Here is a 17371-nt window from a genome sequence, read left to right as displayed (position 1 = left end):
ATGTGTGTTAACCCAGAATCTTGCTACAAATACAGAGCTCAAACATAAAGAAATAAAACATGAATGTTCTGCTGTCTCTTTATGTACCAAAAGCCTCCCAGGAAATTATAGGCCAGGTTCTGAAAGTGCGGCACATATACAGCTAGCTGGACAGGCAATGAGCAAAGGGGGTAGCTTACTGCTATTTTTTTCTGCCAAAGTGCTAACTCCTCTAAGATCTATAGAGAAGTTGTTGCTTCAGCCCTTTGTGACAGGAAATGCATGAAGGGCAGTTCCAGGGTAAGGATTTGCAGTTGGGGCCATGGTCCATCTGTTTTGGATAAACGCCTTCTGAGTCAGCACTATGTTCCAGGCATTTCCCTACACAGCATTGTGTTCTGTAGCAGGGATAATCTATAAAGGGAAAGGGAAGGCCTCTGATGAGAAGACTAGCACACAATGCTGCTTTTGCAGCATGTGTAGTAAGCATATGGGTTTCTGGGCACTCAGATTGGTCTAGAATTTGTCTGTCATCACCAGGCAAAGTTGTTCCTACAAAAAATGTAGTAGTGTCTTGAGCAGTTCACATTATGCCAGTTGACCTATGGATAACGTACACTCAAAAACGTTGAGAATGTAAACTTTTTAAGCAGGCATACATTGTGGCAAATACTTGATTTTATAAGACAGTATGTAATCGGTTCTCTTGATTCAATATTCAGATTTCATTTGGTTGTTTACAGCCTTCATACAACACATTCTTTCATTTATTTCATAGACTTTAAGCCAGTCACACCTCACATTTGCTATTTATCCCCTACTGCCACAGGGTCTCTATGTGGTGTGGCTCCAACTCCTGATGAATGGTTTTATCTATCAAACCCTCCCCCTCCCCCCCTTTATCATTTTAGTTACTAGATCAGTTATTAGATTACAAATTATAACAGGAACCAAGCTTTTCTGATCCTCATTTACTTTATGGTAAATTGTAACGCAGAAATTTCTCCTCTAGTTGTCTGACCTTGCCCTTTTCACTTCCTCTGAGGTATGACCCTGCTCATGGTAAAATTAAAAAAAAAAAGAAAAAAAAGCAAACTTAAAATTGTTTAGGAATTTAGAAAATTGTTTGGGGTTTTTTTGGTTTGTGTTTTTTATTTTTATTTTTTTGCAAAAGTCTTATCAGTGAACTTGGGATAGAACAAGGCTGACAGAAGCCCTAAGTTCTTCTTTTCAGATGGACATTTAACTTTTTTTGGTATTATATGAACTGTTTGTATCTCTAGACCTTGCTTCATTGGGCTAGAGGTCACAGGAGAAGAGACTTTGTTCTATTTCCAACATTCCTGTTTCTGAAATTAGTCAAAGACAACTTAGATGGAACTATTTTCCTTTGGAGAAAAAAGTACTGTCAAATCCTAAATGCCTTGCAAAATCTTATTGTTTTTTGCAGAAATATTTTCAGAAAAGACCAACAAGGTGTGACAATGGTGAAATACCTTATTTTAATCTTTGCAGAATCAAAATCTGTGACTCTTTCATTTTGAAACAATTTTATATAGAATGTTTCTATTATAAAATTAAAGAGAGGCAAAATCAAAGTACGTTATCAAAATGAAACATTTTGTGTGCTGTTTTTGAATTCTTTCTTTTCAAGATAATTTGAGGCTTTCTGGCTTCATTGGTTCAAACCAAAATGTCAGAGCATCAGAATACTTTACAGTATAGATTTCTGTTCTCTGCACGGCTCCAGATGAACATTTCAGAATGCTGTTTGGTTGTAGATGTGCATGATGTCTTGTGCCTAGCCATGTGTAGACGAAACAAGAGGCATGTGTGCATGACCGTTTAAAGCGGGCTAAATGCTTTTGCACCACTTTAATGTTGGTGTTTGCACGCCTCAGCCATATATTGCACATTAATTCCAGCTGCTGCAGAAAATTCAGCAGTGTAATGCGCCTTAAATGACTTGGGGCACAGCAAACTAAAACTCATTCAAGGAGTTTCAGTTTGCTGCCCCTATAGCTGTGGAGCGAAGCACCAGGGGCTTTGCAGGAAGCCCTGCAGGCAACCTGGCAGCAGCTTGGGAAAGCAGGCTTTGCCCAAGAAAAGCAGCAAGCCTGATCTCTGCCCCCTCCCCTGAGCCTACCTGCCTGCCTGAGTTGCGTGGGAGCCTGGTGCTTCCCTCCACGGCTGCAGTGCCCCCTGGGACCACCCGAGTCGAGTGCCTGCAGGCAGGTGCCATCTGAGGAGGGCCACCGGTGCTGCGGAGGGAAGCACCAGGCCCCCCGCAGCCCAGGGACCGCTTTGCCACCTGGCAGCTCACACTCCGCTCCCTCACCAGAGAGGCAGGTAAGTCAGCAGGGTGGCACATGGAGACAGGGGAGCAGGAAGCCCTGGGCTGTCTGCTCCCTCATCTCCACGTGCTGCAGAGCCCCTGTGCTGAGGCATGCTGAGCCCCAGTGGGTGCTGGCTGGGGTGCAGTGTGTCTCGAGACAGAGGAGTAGGCAGCTCTAGGCCGGTGCTTCGTCTCTGTATCCCACAGTGAGGGGCATCTTCAGCCTGCCAGTTAGCCCCGTGGTGAGGCACACTGTGCCCCAGCCAGCCCCCTGGGCTGCCTGTTCCTCCATCTCTGCATTTGTCCTGGCGCCAACTATTATCAAGTGCTTTGCACCACTTATTTTTCTGGGGGTTCTTTTGCTACCAGAAAATCCTAGTATCCAATTTCCCCTGCTCCCCCACCCCTCTTCCGCCCCCACTGCAAATTAGCAGCCCCACACACGGTTTAACGTGCAACGTGTGTGATTTGCAGTGCCACAGACTACGCATGCCTGCATGTCTGGACATGCCCATGGTGTGCAACCCCTTGAAAACTGAATACAGTGCAATCTTTTAGCTCCTAATTGTATTGATGACACAGGCCCAGCTTAGTTTTAGCACCTCATGAGTTTCCCATTGAGAGCCTGTGTCAACATCAATTTGCAGTGACATAGAAATATAAACTTCAGAGCAAACCCAGGGTGTAGGCATGACACGGGGGTTTAATCAGCCCTAAATTAAAGTGGTGTTTTTTAGAAACCACCACTTCAATTTAGGGCCCTCATTTCATCTATGTATGCCCTAGGGCATTATTTCTTCCCAAACCTTATTGCCAGCTTAAGAGTTTAAAGGAAGATTTCCCAGGGGTCAGAGATGGAGTTAGCCTGCTGACGCTGATCTTCAATGAGAAGATGGGTGTCTAAGACTAGGAACAGATAATGTATTTGTCCCTGGATAAGCTGTGCCTGTGTTTGTCCCAGAACAAAAATATCTCAGGATTGGCATATACATACATTGCCCTTATTAGGGTGTACTAAGCAGCTGAATGCACTGCCACTTTTCTGCCATTTATTCAATAATAAAGTCCCAAAATAACTGTACAAACATACTTTGCAATTATCCTAGGATAAACTGTTACTGCCTCTTATTCAGGAAACATTTTTAGCATTTACTCTGGGATAACAAGCATGGAGGTCTATGTGATGGCACTTTGTCTTGGGATAAAAATGATTTATCCCTGGATAAATGCCTAACTGTCCTTTGTGACTTTGGCAGTTCCCTTCTGGGTGTATTTCCAGGTGAATCAAGAAATTTGAAATTATTATACAAGAAAATACATTTCTTATAGCAGTGTGAATAATGTATGTCATTACATTACTGAAACAAAAGGTACCTAGACTATTACTTATGTAGTATCTAATGACTTGAAATGCATTAAAAATTCCTAAACATCCATAATTCTACAAACATGTTTTGTAACTTTTCAAGTCAAGGTTATGCATTTCCCATGTATTTATAGTACAACTACATGCAGGTCTGACTTTTCTTTTCTCTCCCCCTCAGGATGGAAGGGACAAACGACAAATACTTGCCATTGGTTTCAAGCGACATCATTGGAATGTGTTTCCTAAGGAGGAAAGAGCTTACTAACTTATTTTATGGATGTCACTAAATTCAGCTTTGAAGGGCTCCAAAAGCACATCACAAACTTGGAATGGGAAACCACAGCAATAATCATACCTGCTTGATAGATGATTCCTTTAAATACAATCTGTATGGAGCAGTCTACAGTGTGGTGTTCATCCTTGGCTTAATCACAAACTGTGCCTCCCTACTTGTTTTCTGCTGTAGAATGAAGATGAGAAGTGAGACCGTTATCATTATGACAAACCTAGCCGTTTCAGACTTGCTTTTCGTATTCACTTTGCCTTTTAAAATTTTTTACAATTTTAACAGGCATTGGCCTTTTGGAGACAGTTTGTGCAAGATTTCAGGGACGGCATTTCTCACCAACATCTATGGAAGCATGCTGTTTCTCACTTGCATCAGTGTTGATCGGTTCCTAGCTATCGTTTACCCATTCAGATCTCGTACCATTAGGACAAGAAGAAATTCAGCCATAGTGTGTGCTGGTGTTTGGATACTGGTTCTCAGTGGTGGGATTTCAGCTTCGTTGTTCTCTACAACCAACATCTCCAACACTAGCACAACCTGCTTTGAGGGGTTTTCCAAACGTATCTGGAAGACCTATTTGTCTAAGATCACTATATTTATTGAAGTGGTAGGTTTCATCATTCCTTTACTACTCAACCTTACGTGCTCTTCATTGGTTCTGAGGACTCTTCGGAAACCAGCTACATTATCTCAGATTGGGACAAACAAAGAGAAAGTACTGAAGATGATCATCGTGCATGTGGCTATTTTTGTAGTATGCTTTGTGCCTTACAATTCCATACTCTTCTTGTATGCTCTGGTGAGATCGCAAGCCATAGCAAACTGTTCCCTGGAGAGATTTGCTAAGACAATGTACCCAATCACATTGTGCATTGCAACACTGAACTGCTGCTTTGACCCATTTATCTATTACTTCACATCAGAATCTTTCCAAAAGTCTTTCAACATAAAACCCCAAATAAAGATGGATTCCCTTTTCAAGACTGACACCCCTCTCACGAAGGCTACTGCACTGCCAGCAATACAGGAGGAAATGGGTGACCAGGCAATTACGAATGGGGGAGATCCAACATCTGAATCTCATTTCTAAGGGGTTGTCTACCCATGGAGTTATCCATGGATTAACTCTGTGTGTAGTCCATTTTATTCCACAAGAAACCGGCTCATATAGAGTTAGGATATGAAGAGACGTCACATTTGTCCTGGGAGAAACCATATTCTTCTGGGACAAAAAGCAGTTGTTCATACATCCTTGTTCGTTGTCTTGGGACAAACTCTAAAAAGGTTCACAGAATAACTCTTAGGGCATCACACAGTGCATTTGAATGGTTGTTTTAGGATTGCATCATTGGATCAGTGACAGAAAAGAAGCAGTGCATTCAGCTGCTCAGCCTTGATTGTAAGGGCTGTTTGCATACATACCAATCCCACAACTTTTCTGTTCTGGGACAGAAACTGGCACTGCTGATCCCAGGACAAATGCAACATCTAGCCTTAAACAAAAACAGTTATCCTAGCCTTCCTAGCCTTAAACATTCCTAGCCTTAAACAAAAACAGTTATCCAGGAACAGATAAGCAAAGATAACTACATGGGTAGATAAGACCTAACACTGGGATTTCCCTACTAGACGCAACAGACTCTTCAGTGTATCTAAATCTAGCTAGATCTCTCTTCGGAGACTATGCCTTGTTGAGAATTCATGTACCAGCCAAGGAGGTATTGAGTTGATTCTTGTATTGGAAGATACCAGCATTTGGCATTTCCCCACTCTAGCACTAGACATGCAGCAGTCAGGAAATATAAATCTTTATCTTTTTACTTTAGAGATCTCCATCAATTTCCCCTGTCTTCTGAAAAATACATCACCCCATATTAGCTCAATAATTTCACACATATATGTACGTTTGCTTAAAGAGGTATAATAAAAGCTTTCAGCTTTTTCTTATTTTACTACAAGCGTATATTCTGGATATACTAAATGCAGGAGTTTTTAAGCATACTATTATCTAAAGTTGAAAAAGTAGATACAGATTGGGTTGGAGCTTAATTAGTTCTTCTATGAATTACAAGTAATGGTTATTTGTTACTACTAATAATGGGGAAGAGCAAAAAATGAAGCAACTTGCACAGTCCCCTAAAAGATGCTGTATTCTTTTGAGCTGCATGATTAAGCTACCTTGTAATTTATTTTAACACTGCATTAAATGCCAACTGTAGACAGAAAAGAGCACATTACAAATTTGTTAAGGCTGGCGTTTTTGTACCCCAAGAAATTACAAGTGAAAATAGTTTAGTCCTTATTTGCACAAAATCAGGTCAAATAAAAGGCCTGTCAGACAATATCTCTGGCAGGCAGTTTGGTCTAAGAAAAGACTGAAGAGCCATAATATTTTCATACCTACTTAAGAATTTGCATGCGTATCGGCAAGAGGCATAAATAGATCCTGATGTAGCAGAGGAACTTATGAGCAATTTCTTTTCTGTAGGTTACAAGGCAGGGTCTTTTGCTAAGTGAGAGCATCCTGGCTACTTCTTAAACAAGCAGAAGCTTCTACATCAGCAGCATTAATTTCCCTGTCAGGTAAAGCAATGTGTTTTCTTGTTTTGTAGTTAATTTATTACACATGTTGCAGTTCTTCGTGGAAAGGGAGAAATCCCTTGTAAAGTGAGGTCTGTTAACTAGCTGGAAACTAATGCATGCTACTGAGGAGTTCACCCCTGCAGCTCCTATGCAGACAGAGGCCTATTAACTTCAGTGGGAGTTGAATAGCAGTGGGATCAGACTCTGAGGCATTCCTTCCTAGGTGGAAGATGCACAGGCAATAGAGGCTGGGTGTAACCAAATTAACATTCAGAAGCATTTTGAAATTACTGATTACCTCAATGTTAAATTAAGCCCCCACACTTTTAGGTAATGTTTTAAATCTGCTTCTAACTGAGAGCTATTAGGCTAGGGATAGACATTACACATATACCGGTTTAAGTAATCAGAAACTGGTTTAAACCTGTAACAGAACAGATGTTCAGTGTACATAAACCAGTTTGAAAATGGCTGAAATGGGTTTGAGATAAACATGGTTGAATGTAGTATCAGACTTAACTGATTTGGGTCAAACTGGTTTATGCAATATCTGTCTCAGACCCCTTGCTGGTTTAAGACAAACCAAACTCCCCCCGCATCCGAGCATGCTCTCTGGGCTGAGTGGGACACTGCTCCACAGCAGGGCTGGCCCCTCCCCTCTGCTCCCTGGCTAGAGCTCCAGCAGAGACTGCAGGCTGCTCCCCCACCTCTCCCTCACCACTCCCTGCTAAGCAGGAATTCCCCCCAACTCCTCTGCCTTCCTGAGAGGTGTCTGTGTATTAGCTAGCAGACCATATGCTGGCTACTGTCCATGCTGAGTCAACAGGTAGAACTGACAGGTAGCTCATAATGTCCCTCTGTTTTCTTAATGGGGCAACAAACACTGAGTTGGGGGTGATAAACACTGTTATCAATTCCCTGCTGGGCTAATCGGAGCATCCTGCCAGGGCCTGGCCATGTCCTCCCCTCAGTGCAGTGTGTGGAAGGGAAGGAAGAGCTGCTTTAGCACCCCCCGCCCCCTATCTTCTTGCCTGAGTCACTGCAGGCATGTGCCTGCATGTCTGGGATGTTTGTGCAGTTACAAAGTGATTTAGCCAAGCTAGGCTAGACTAACCTGCAAAAATGGAATCAATTCAGGCTTAGGTGTTTTGAATGTCTGTCCCTAGCCTTAGAGATAAGCAGTATTTATCAGCGTACAGTGAACTGAATTGAACAATATAATTTCTATTGCTCTCATGATGAGCCTTCTAAGACAGGCAGTCCAGTCTTAAAATGACACGAGTTGTTTTGTGTTTACTAAGTGCAAACAAAGAGACACACTTTGAAAATAGCATTTATTTAGCACTGCTCTTTATTAATAAGAAACAGACACATGCCTATCAAGGCTATAAAAACAATTACATTTTAAGAGCGTGTACAGAAGTGCTCCACACAGGTTTTACAGTGCTGTAATTTAGAACACTTCTTATAGCACTATAAAATTACAATGCTCTTAATCATGACAGAAGGGCAGTTTTTGGTGGTGGGGAGGGTGGAGAATAGTCCCTGAGCCTCCCTGAACTTCCCAGGCTAGGAAGCAGGGGATGCTCCATAGTCTCCTGGGGCTTCTCTGCTGGTCAGGAATTTGACCAGCATACAGAAGTTATTTAAAGTACTGTAGGTTGCTAAAGTGCTGTAAAATACAGCACTTTAAATTGAATACCTCATTTAACAAGGGTTAATTTAAAGCACTGTACCCATTTAAAAAGTTCTGTGAAGCCATGTGCTTCTGTTAAGTCACAGCAATAAAGAGCTTTAAATGGCAAAAAAGCAGTTTCTGTACACACCCTGATTACAGCATCTGTCACCCCTTGATGCAGAACAGGTATGATAAAATTTGTATGATTACCTCTTGTAGACCAAATGACAGAATAGCCCAGTCTTTGGTGCTTAGCTCCAAGGTATAGTCATCTTAACTAGAACCCCATGTCTCATATTAGTTTTAGAGATTTACTGCTGCATATTAAGTGTCAGGCCACAAAGCCACCAGCATTTCTGTACAAAAGAGAAATGTAGCAATAATGAGAGATGAGGTAAACCATTTATCAGAATAAAGTATGGAAAAATGTACCTTTTAACCACTTTAATAGGGGAGGGGGAGCTGCTGCTTGGAAGTTTGTATAAACTTATAATCCAACCACTGTCTACATGAACCTATACCAATACAGGCTAGCTGAACTACCCTAATTTTGAACCTGGATGAAAAACGGTTAAAGCTGCCTTAGAGTTACCATGCTTGTATTTCTCCCGAATCATACAGACATAAAAGTTGGATCATAATAGCTTATATTGGTTTCCTTTGATAGCAGTACAGTTGTTGCATCTGTCTGTACCCCAGAGATGTAACTACCAGGGTCTGTGTTCTGGGCATCAGGAGCAGTGCTAGGGTCTGGGCAGCTGCAGCTGTGGTAGTAGCCGATTTGGCAGCAGCAGCTGCTGCTTTTCATACACCACCTCCCAGTGGGCACCCAGGGCTAGTGCCCTTCTCATCCACCCCTTGTTACCCTATTTTCTGTACCCATAAATATCATCTAATGCAGGTGGCAGAACATGGCTGGGCAGCATGTTCCTAGGGAACTCGTTGGTACTTAGAAAAATACATTGAAAACTGTCCAATGACATAAGTGGATTAACTGGTATTTTAAAAAACTGCGACATTTGCTCAACCACTTTCCCCCCGGGTCTGCACAAGACATGAATCCAATTTTAACCAGACTGTTTCTTTCCCCCTAGAACAAGATACTTGGGATATTTGTGTTCAGGGATGATTTTGGTACTGGTAACTCAATACAGCTATTTAGGCTGGTGCCAAGTTGAGATTTTTTTTCTCCCCTTCAATCTACGCCTGCACTGAATCATTTAGAAGGATTTCTGAAATCCCTGCTTCCTTCAGGCAATCAACCTGTTTCAACACTTGCCATAAAATGTATACATTTCAAAGAAGCTGTTTCCATCACTTCAGATCAAAATCCAGAATGTGGTGGTGTGGAGGGAGAAAAGTTTGCAGCCTTTGATGCAAGTAGGAGCTTGTTGCCTATTTTCACAGCCAAGCTCTGTCAAGCAGGGAGTGGAGTCTGTCGAATCATTAACAAGTCCAATGCATTCTTGTAATGGGGATCTCAGCTCCACCCATTAACTTGATGTTGTACACCTGAAATGTTACAATTTCTTTAACTGAGGAAGATGATGGTGCTAGGGACGGAGCATGTAGGGCAAAGGTTGCAGCAGAAAGCTTAGGTAACCACAGGAAAGACATTTCTAAACTTCTAATCCAGCTTCTTCCCTCTGGGTAAGGCAAAATATCCTGGTACGTGATTACACTCAGAGGCAAGGGCCATTTGGATCATTATTTCAATTTTTCAAAAGAAAAAATAGAAACTTCTGTTTAGTTGCCAGCTCATTCTTAATGGGAAGCTTTGATTTCCAGCTTGTGAATCTCTCTGCTTGAAAGCTTCTCCTTTCTGCTTTCATGCCATCAGCATAAAGATGAGATTCTTCTGTTACACATGGGGGATGGGATTTTCTTGGTACAAAATCTGTTCCCATTAATGAAAGCAATAGAGTTGCTTCAGAATTTGAGAGAAGAATTTGGCCCAGAGTACCAAAGCCAGCAACAAAGGAGTATCTTGTTACCAGCGATCTTGGAAGACCTTGCACTAACTCAACTGACCTTCTACTAGTTAAATTTGCAAGATTTTTTTTAACCTAGAAACCACTGTCTAGCCTTCTTAAGGAAATGTTAAAAGAGAGGGGGAAAAGAACTGTATGTGACTGGATAACATCCAGGCTGTACATACATAGCTTAACTGTAATGTGAGCATAATGGTTGTCTTTTTCTAAGTGAAACGAGTGCCAATGCTTACAAATTTCTGTTTGCAGTTTTATGGGGCGAGAGCTGTGGTTGATAGTCTCACATAAAATGAAATACTATCATCATGTGCCAAAATGCTAACTGAAAAGATTCATTATTTTGTAATTTAATACCTTATAAATTATATGGAGATCATATGTTGACTGACACTCACATCTGTTAGGACAGTTTTTGAGTAATCTTTTTAGTTGAAGGTATACTGAGTAAATGCTTGTATGGTTTGTATATAAATAACCAATTATGCATTCAGAGAGAGGAAAAGTAATTTTTCAGATGCTGGTAAGCCAAGCTGGAAGGAACTCTGGTGGTAAATGAAAAGTGGATTCACAGTTTTTCTGGCTAACATGCAGCTGGGTGTTTTTTCCCCCTTTGTTAACAAAGGGCTATTGTTAGAAACAGAAACATTAGTTTAGATGCAAGAAGCAAATGAAGAGGGAATGCTTTTATGTAGCTGATCCTGATTGATTCAACTATGCCCTGTTTCTGTCTCAATCTACAAGGTTGAGGATTCCACCTATGCGCACACAAGCTTGCTTTTCTTTTTACCTTTTTCATGTCTGTGAATCATCATACTAAATCTTACCATGTAATTCGGTGCCACCAATCTTATCTTAAATACCCTTCATGTTAAAGGAGCAGCCTTCAGAACAGCATTGATGTACAAAGAAAATCTTCCAGTTGTGTGCATATAAATGTGTCTGCAAAATGATATTCTGCTCTGAGGGATTTTGGAGCGCGTGTCATGAAATGTCAGGGATGGTGGTTATATGAAGGCTATTAAGTGGAGCTGCAGGACCAGAGTTTACAACATAGTAGGTTTTTGTAAGCAAGACAGAGGTACTTTTCTATCAGGAGATCTCATAAGGTAAGTTTTCAGTGGCTTCACAGAATTAAGGGAAACCAGACAAGTTGTTCCACAAAAGCAGGCAGGAACCAGAAAGTCCCATATACAAGCTGTTTGCTTGTGTACTGAGAATTTATGGTCTATGCTGGCTTGGTGCATTAAAAAAAACCTGTGATATGGACACTTTACGTTCTCACTGAGTTTCACAGGTACTCTGAAAAGGAATCACCGTAACACAAGAATGCTGTGCTGTATTTAGCATTATTCCTTACAGACATTCCTTACTGCATACAGACATTACAGCCAGAAATTCAGGGGGGTTAGATTGGGTTAAAAATAGTCCACTGATAGATGCTGGGAGCCCAGGAGCCTGAGCTAAGGTAAGTAGGGATAGGAGGAGGGGCAGGTGAGATGGAGGATTAGGAGAGCAGCAGGGTCTGGAGGGGCTCTGCAATTCTGCCAAAGCCCATAGACCCCTTCCAGGACCACCCCCCACAATGCCACTGAACCACTCCTGATCCCACAAACCACTCCCTGAGCCAATTTTACCAGTATGCACAGGTCCCAGGAGCCTGACTGAAGTAAGTTGGGGTGGTGGGATGGGTGGATGGATCATGGTGGGGTTGGTGGCTCTGCCAGGGGGCTTTGGGAGATTGGGGAGAGGGAGGAGAGCTCCTCCAACCAGGGGCTTTTAACCCCCTGATCTCTTCCCTACCCCCACCCCAATCCTGCAACCCCTCCCCCCCACCATGACTTACTTTAGTTGGCTCCCAGCACCAACAAACACCTGTAAAACTAGCACCAGGAGTAGCTTATGGGACCGGGGTGGGGGTGGCTTGGGAGGGGTTGTCTGTCTGCAGGTGGCAGGATGAGTTGGGAGGCTAAAAATAGCCAGGGGGGTGGCGGGGGAAGGAGGTGTAGGAAAAGTACAGCTCCAGGGCTGGGCCCAGCAGTTGGGCCTTCCCAGCCCCAGGGCTGTGCTCGGAAAATGTACAGAAGTTCAGTTAGATTGGTGTTTGCTGTACCCAATCTAACTTTGTGCATATCCAAGGTATAGTTAACTTAGATCAGGTTAGCCATTTTAGACTGATCTAACATTCTTGGCACTTCTGTACAGTTTGTACTTAAATCAATATAACTAGGGAACCAAGTGTAAAGTCCGCATTTGGATGAGCTAAGTTAGATTGGATGGTCATTCTTCACTTGATCTAACCTCCCCGAATGTCAGTAATACCCTTAGTGACCTTGCTCCTCTCAGATTCAGTGAGGGAAGTTAGTCCTTAGCCTCTGACAAATGCTCTAATAACATCCTTTGGGAGCCTCTCGTGCTGTAGAACTGCAGCAGCAACTCAAGGGGGAGTGCTCACTCTGACCAGGTGATAGTCATTGGAGGGCTTTTCCAACAAGGGAGGATCTTTTCATCCCCTCAATAACCATTGAAGTGGGGTGTATTTTCAACCTGATGGAACCTTGTCTCCTTTGGAAGCTTTTTCTGTGAGGCAGCTTCTCTAGATGGTTCACAACACCTCTTCCTTGATTGAACCTATTCTCAGTAAACACCCTTAGGAGGACCCCAGCTAGCTTTCTTAAGGAGCTTCTCAGTAATTCTTCCATCAACCCCGCATGGCTTCAATTGCCACAAACTTGTGAAGGGATCGGGTATGCAGAAGGGGCAGCTGGGAACATAGAAGAGCCACAAGTTCAGTGACTCCTCTCAAAGCCTTAAATGTTCAGAGCATAAAGAAAGATTAGTGAGCAAATAGGATCCAGCTGTATGTTAAATGTCTTAGAAAGAGGCTGATGCAAGGCCCTTGGTGCATTCAAAGTGATCTGTGCTACATGGTTTGCTTCAAGAGTACCATAACCCTTTTGTGGGGCATAAGATGTTAGTTTGCATTAAGTTAATAAAAGAGGAATAGAGAGGCAGCTAGCTGTGTTGGTCTGAAGCTTGGCAGAAGGCAGGGCAGGGTGATACCTTACAGATGAACTCATGTGTCAGCAGCATATGGCCTGTAGGACCATTGGATCCAGCACACATAGTCCAAGGGTTTTGCCTGTGCCCGTACCAGACTAAGAAGCAATGATTTGCAATAGCTGGGCAACTTCCATTTGCACCCTTTTCACTGCTGCTTTTTTCCCCTGCTCTCTAGCCATTCCCTGGCTGTGATGGGGTATCTTTCTGCGAGTGGGGAGCTGCACCAGGGCTTGGCGGCTGGAAGCTGGGTCCATGCCACTGCCACTTTTCCCTCCCTTTCTCCCTACATCTCGCAGCTGCAGTGCAGAAGCTGGCTGTCCCACCCTGCCACTGTCCCCCACCAACTGGAAGTTGCACCCCTTTTTAAATACATCCTGAAGCTGAGGAGCAGGGCACTGGGAGAAGCAACAGTGGTGTGGGTGCAGCTCTCAGCTGACTGTCTCTAGTGTGGGCCACTGAAACACCATGGAAGCCACCCAACCTGTGTCAGGCTGGAGTCACATTTTTCTTGCTCAAAGCATGAAAAGGTTGCTAGATGCTGGGCTAACTCATTCAGAGAGGCATTAGCTTTCATAGGCCAGAGTCTACTTCATCAGATGCTAAAAGCAGAATAGTTAACAGAATTATCCCTTTGGAAAGGGCAGCTGCACTTTTACCTGTAAGGCAAGCAACTGTAATTTGACTTCCCTTTCCTGACCCAGATAGTCCTCTCTAGGGATAAGCTGTGCAAACTTGGGGTTTTGAGGTACTTAGAAGCAAGGCGCTAATTGCTCCTGGTGCCAGCATGCTGAATGAGGGGATGGGTACAGTAAGGGGTTTGTTTTCATGAGTTCAATGCACTAAGGATTTACAAGATCACAATATTTAAAGCAACACATTCAGGCAAAACCTAAAAAGTGATAGAAAACTGCTCCTGAACATGTTCTTCAGTTTATGAGCATGTGCAGTGTGCGACCTTTAGAGATGTGCAGCTGGACCAAGAAACTGAGAATCCCACAGTTCATATCCAACACAGCCTTTTATCTAGATGGTGAATCCAAATACAATTTTTTTTTACTTTTGAATTTGTTAAATTAATATAAAAACTACTTTACAGCATGTAAACTTAGGTTGACTTTCAAACTCCAGAGGGAACTTGCAGGACTGGCATTTGATGAAGTGATCTTTACCCTTGTAAAAACAACAAATTTGATGCAGCAATCATTAGGAGCAGCATAATACCATTTTAGAAGTGGCCATTTTCAGAGTAGGCCGCCTCTTTGTAATATTTATACTTAACACAGCTTGGAGCTCTTTCCAAAACCTCAGTTTTCAACCTTTTTCACTAACAGGACTAACTTACATACCTAAAATATAGAAGCAAGGATGGAAAACAGGTGGTTTCCCCTTCAAGATTAGCTGGTTTGCGCGCGTGTGTGTGTATGTTTTCTCAAAGTAATTAACTGTCGAGTACTGGAGAAAACCTTGTGCTAGCTTTTTTTCTCTGCCTGTGGAATTTTGACTAATGTAAATACTGTATATAATTAAACAAACTGAGATTTTTTGCACTGTATGCTCTTACATATGTATAATGAAAATGGAACAAAGTTCCAGAAAAAGTGTGTGTGAATGTGTTCATTTATTCTGACAAATATAAACCCACATATATATTAACCGACAAAATATTTAAATTTTAACTTTTTTTTATAGACCATTTGAAAAATCAACAAAATCCACCATGCAAGTAGAATGCCTTAGAGACCATTCGCATGGGAATTTGGTCATTCCCTTTTTGTTGTTTTTTATAAACACCCCAAGGCTTCTTTTTCTAGTAGCACTTCATTAACCTCAAATGTCTTCAGAATCACACAGTATTTGCTTTGATGTAGTTGTCATATGTTAGATCACTGATGAAAGTCAGCATCATGAAACCGCAGCAAGCAGATGATGGGAATCCAGGGTGGCTGCCACAGAGAATTTATTTCAGTACAATTTCTTTAATCCCCAGCTCCCTAGCAGAGGCAGCAGAATCAAAGGCATGCTGCACAAAAGGAGTTCAGCAATATCTCTGAAGGCCATGGTGCTGCAGTCATCAATTGTGTACCAGAAATAATTTTTTTGGCCTGGGGTGAAGACCTTTGGACTTCCCATTTAATTCTTTCTACTCCCTGTTTCTAATGACCTGACACATGCAGTACCCTGTGAAGCTTGTAAGTACTCTTATGTGCACATAACGATAAGGATGAAAGGAAAATTCTCCAATGGTCACTGTTTCGGCTCTTGGACTGTTATTCGGTTTCAAGCATAAGTATGACACAGGTCTGGCATGAAGAGAGGGTTCTGCTGTTCAAGGGATGGGATAAATCTGGAAAAGTCTTCTACAGTTGGATAGAATGGGCTGCTCAAAGGCCTGAGCTTGGATATGTCCTATTTGAGAAGTGAGCTAGCAGAAAAAAAATGACTGGCAATAAAGCAAGGGCCAACCCTGAGATGCTCTCACTTTGCGACCCTGGAACCCGAGACCCACTCATCATACTTCAATGCTTCTCCATAATCAACTAATCTATAACCAAATGGCTTCTATGGATTTCATGATTTCATTTTGCTAAATGCACATTTGCTGCAATAGAACAACTGGAAAGAATACTTCAATATGGGAATTGCACTGTTCAGCAAAAAATAATCAGAAATGTGAAAACACAGCTACCAATATAATTCCAATGTTGGCTTCTACTGTAAGGCCTTTGACTTCATGGTACTTTTACACCTTAGCTGAAGCATATACACTTCAACAGCTGCAAAAGTAACATGGGGGGAAAATTCAAACCCTTGCACTTTAGTATTGCAATCATAATTCTTTTAAAATCAGTTATGACTTGTCACTTTTATATTAGACAAAATATAAATACCCTTGACACAGGTATATGTCCAGAGTAAGTAAGTTTTGCTTAGTATTATTGTTTATTAGCTCAACTGTGTAGCTAGAAGAGACATTAGGTGAGCTTTGGAACACAAAATGCCCTTTCTCAGGTATGGGAAAGAATCAGATACAGGCTGAACTAAACACCAGTTATCTGCCTTTTTCCCAGATCTGAGGAAGGGAATTTTGGCTAGGGACAGACATTCAAAAAGCCTGAGCCTGAATTGATTCAATTTTCACAGGTTAATCTGATCTCCAGAGATTGAACCGATTTGCAAGCGGATAGACATTCACTTTTGAATCAGGAAATGCAGGCACATTCCTGCAGTGGTTCAGGCTAGAATCCAGAGAGCAATAGAGCAAGCCATCCCTTTCCTTCCACAATGATGAGCTGAGTGGGGGCATGGCCAGGCAGGATACTATGATTAGGGTGGGGTTTAAATCCCTGCACAGTCCCCAGCTGAAGGGGGAGAGGAAAGCAGCCCTTGCCAGGCTTTTCCCAGCTCACTGCTCAAGGGAAAGCATTGCCAGACCCCAGCCCTCAGCTAGCACTCTGAGGCAAAGTGGGATGGGGGGAAGGAGGACTGCTTGTGTGGAATGCATGCATCTGTTAATGATATTGAGCTTTTTAATCTCCCTCTCCCTGCTTCTTCATACTGTCTGCAGCAAACTGATAGGCATTCACAGGTCCCATGCATTGCAAACCTGGTCATTTCTCACACCTCTCTGTGTCCCATCTTGAATGCTGACAGATTGTGGCCTTTGAAGCAAGCAAGCCAGCAGGGAATTTATCAGAACACCAAGCTTATCAGCCCATCAAGAAAACAAAGCCTCTCTCATTAGTTCAAGCTCTTATTAAACAGCTTTTTCCAAGGCATATGGAAGGAAGAAGGGGGGGAGGGGGACCTGATGATTAGTTCCAAAAAGCCCTAAGCAGACACTGTACTATCTGCCTTTGTTCCAGTGAAATTGAAGACACACACACATACATACACCTCTCAGCATTAGCAAGCATGGGGGGTAGGGAGGCCAGATGCCTTCCGGGGTCTGTGCTGCTGGGGTCCTTGTTGTAGGCAAGGGGGAAATCCCTGCTTCAGCAGCCAGCGAGGGGAGGGTGAGACAGGAGAAAGCCTGGCAGACACTGCTGTGTCTGCAGTCTGCACCTCCTCAGCCAATCAGAGCTCCAGCTAG

The 17371-nt window shown here is 42.6% G+C and overlaps 1 protein-coding gene across 5 annotated transcripts in view; it reads left to right on the top strand.

Moving 5' to 3' along the window:
• LPAR4 (lysophosphatidic acid receptor 4) overlaps positions 1-14879 on the top strand; it is an 82187-nt gene extending 67308 nt beyond the window's left edge. For 4 of the 5 annotated variants that reach the window (XM_014607234.3, XM_014607232.3, XM_014607233.3 and 1 more), the window contains exon 2: positions 3859-14879. In XM_014607234.3, coding sequence (XP_014462720.1) covers positions 4010-5059 — 1050 coding nt within the window. In that variant the 5' untranslated portion in view covers positions 3859-4009 and the 3' untranslated portion in view covers positions 5060-14879. The remainder of the gene's footprint in view (positions 1-3858) is intronic. The other variant, XR_009463972.1, reaches the window with a different exon arrangement.
• Positions 14880-17371: the final 2492 nt, after the last annotated feature.

The sequence above is a fragment of the Alligator mississippiensis genome, chromosome 8, assembly GCF_030867095.1.
Source record: "Alligator mississippiensis isolate rAllMis1 chromosome 8, rAllMis1, whole genome shotgun sequence".
NCBI classification, from domain to species: domain Eukaryota; kingdom Metazoa; phylum Chordata; order Crocodylia; family Alligatoridae; genus Alligator; species Alligator mississippiensis.
The sequence above is the reverse complement of the archived record's forward strand: the minus strand, read 5'-3'. Positions and strand labels throughout refer to the sequence as shown.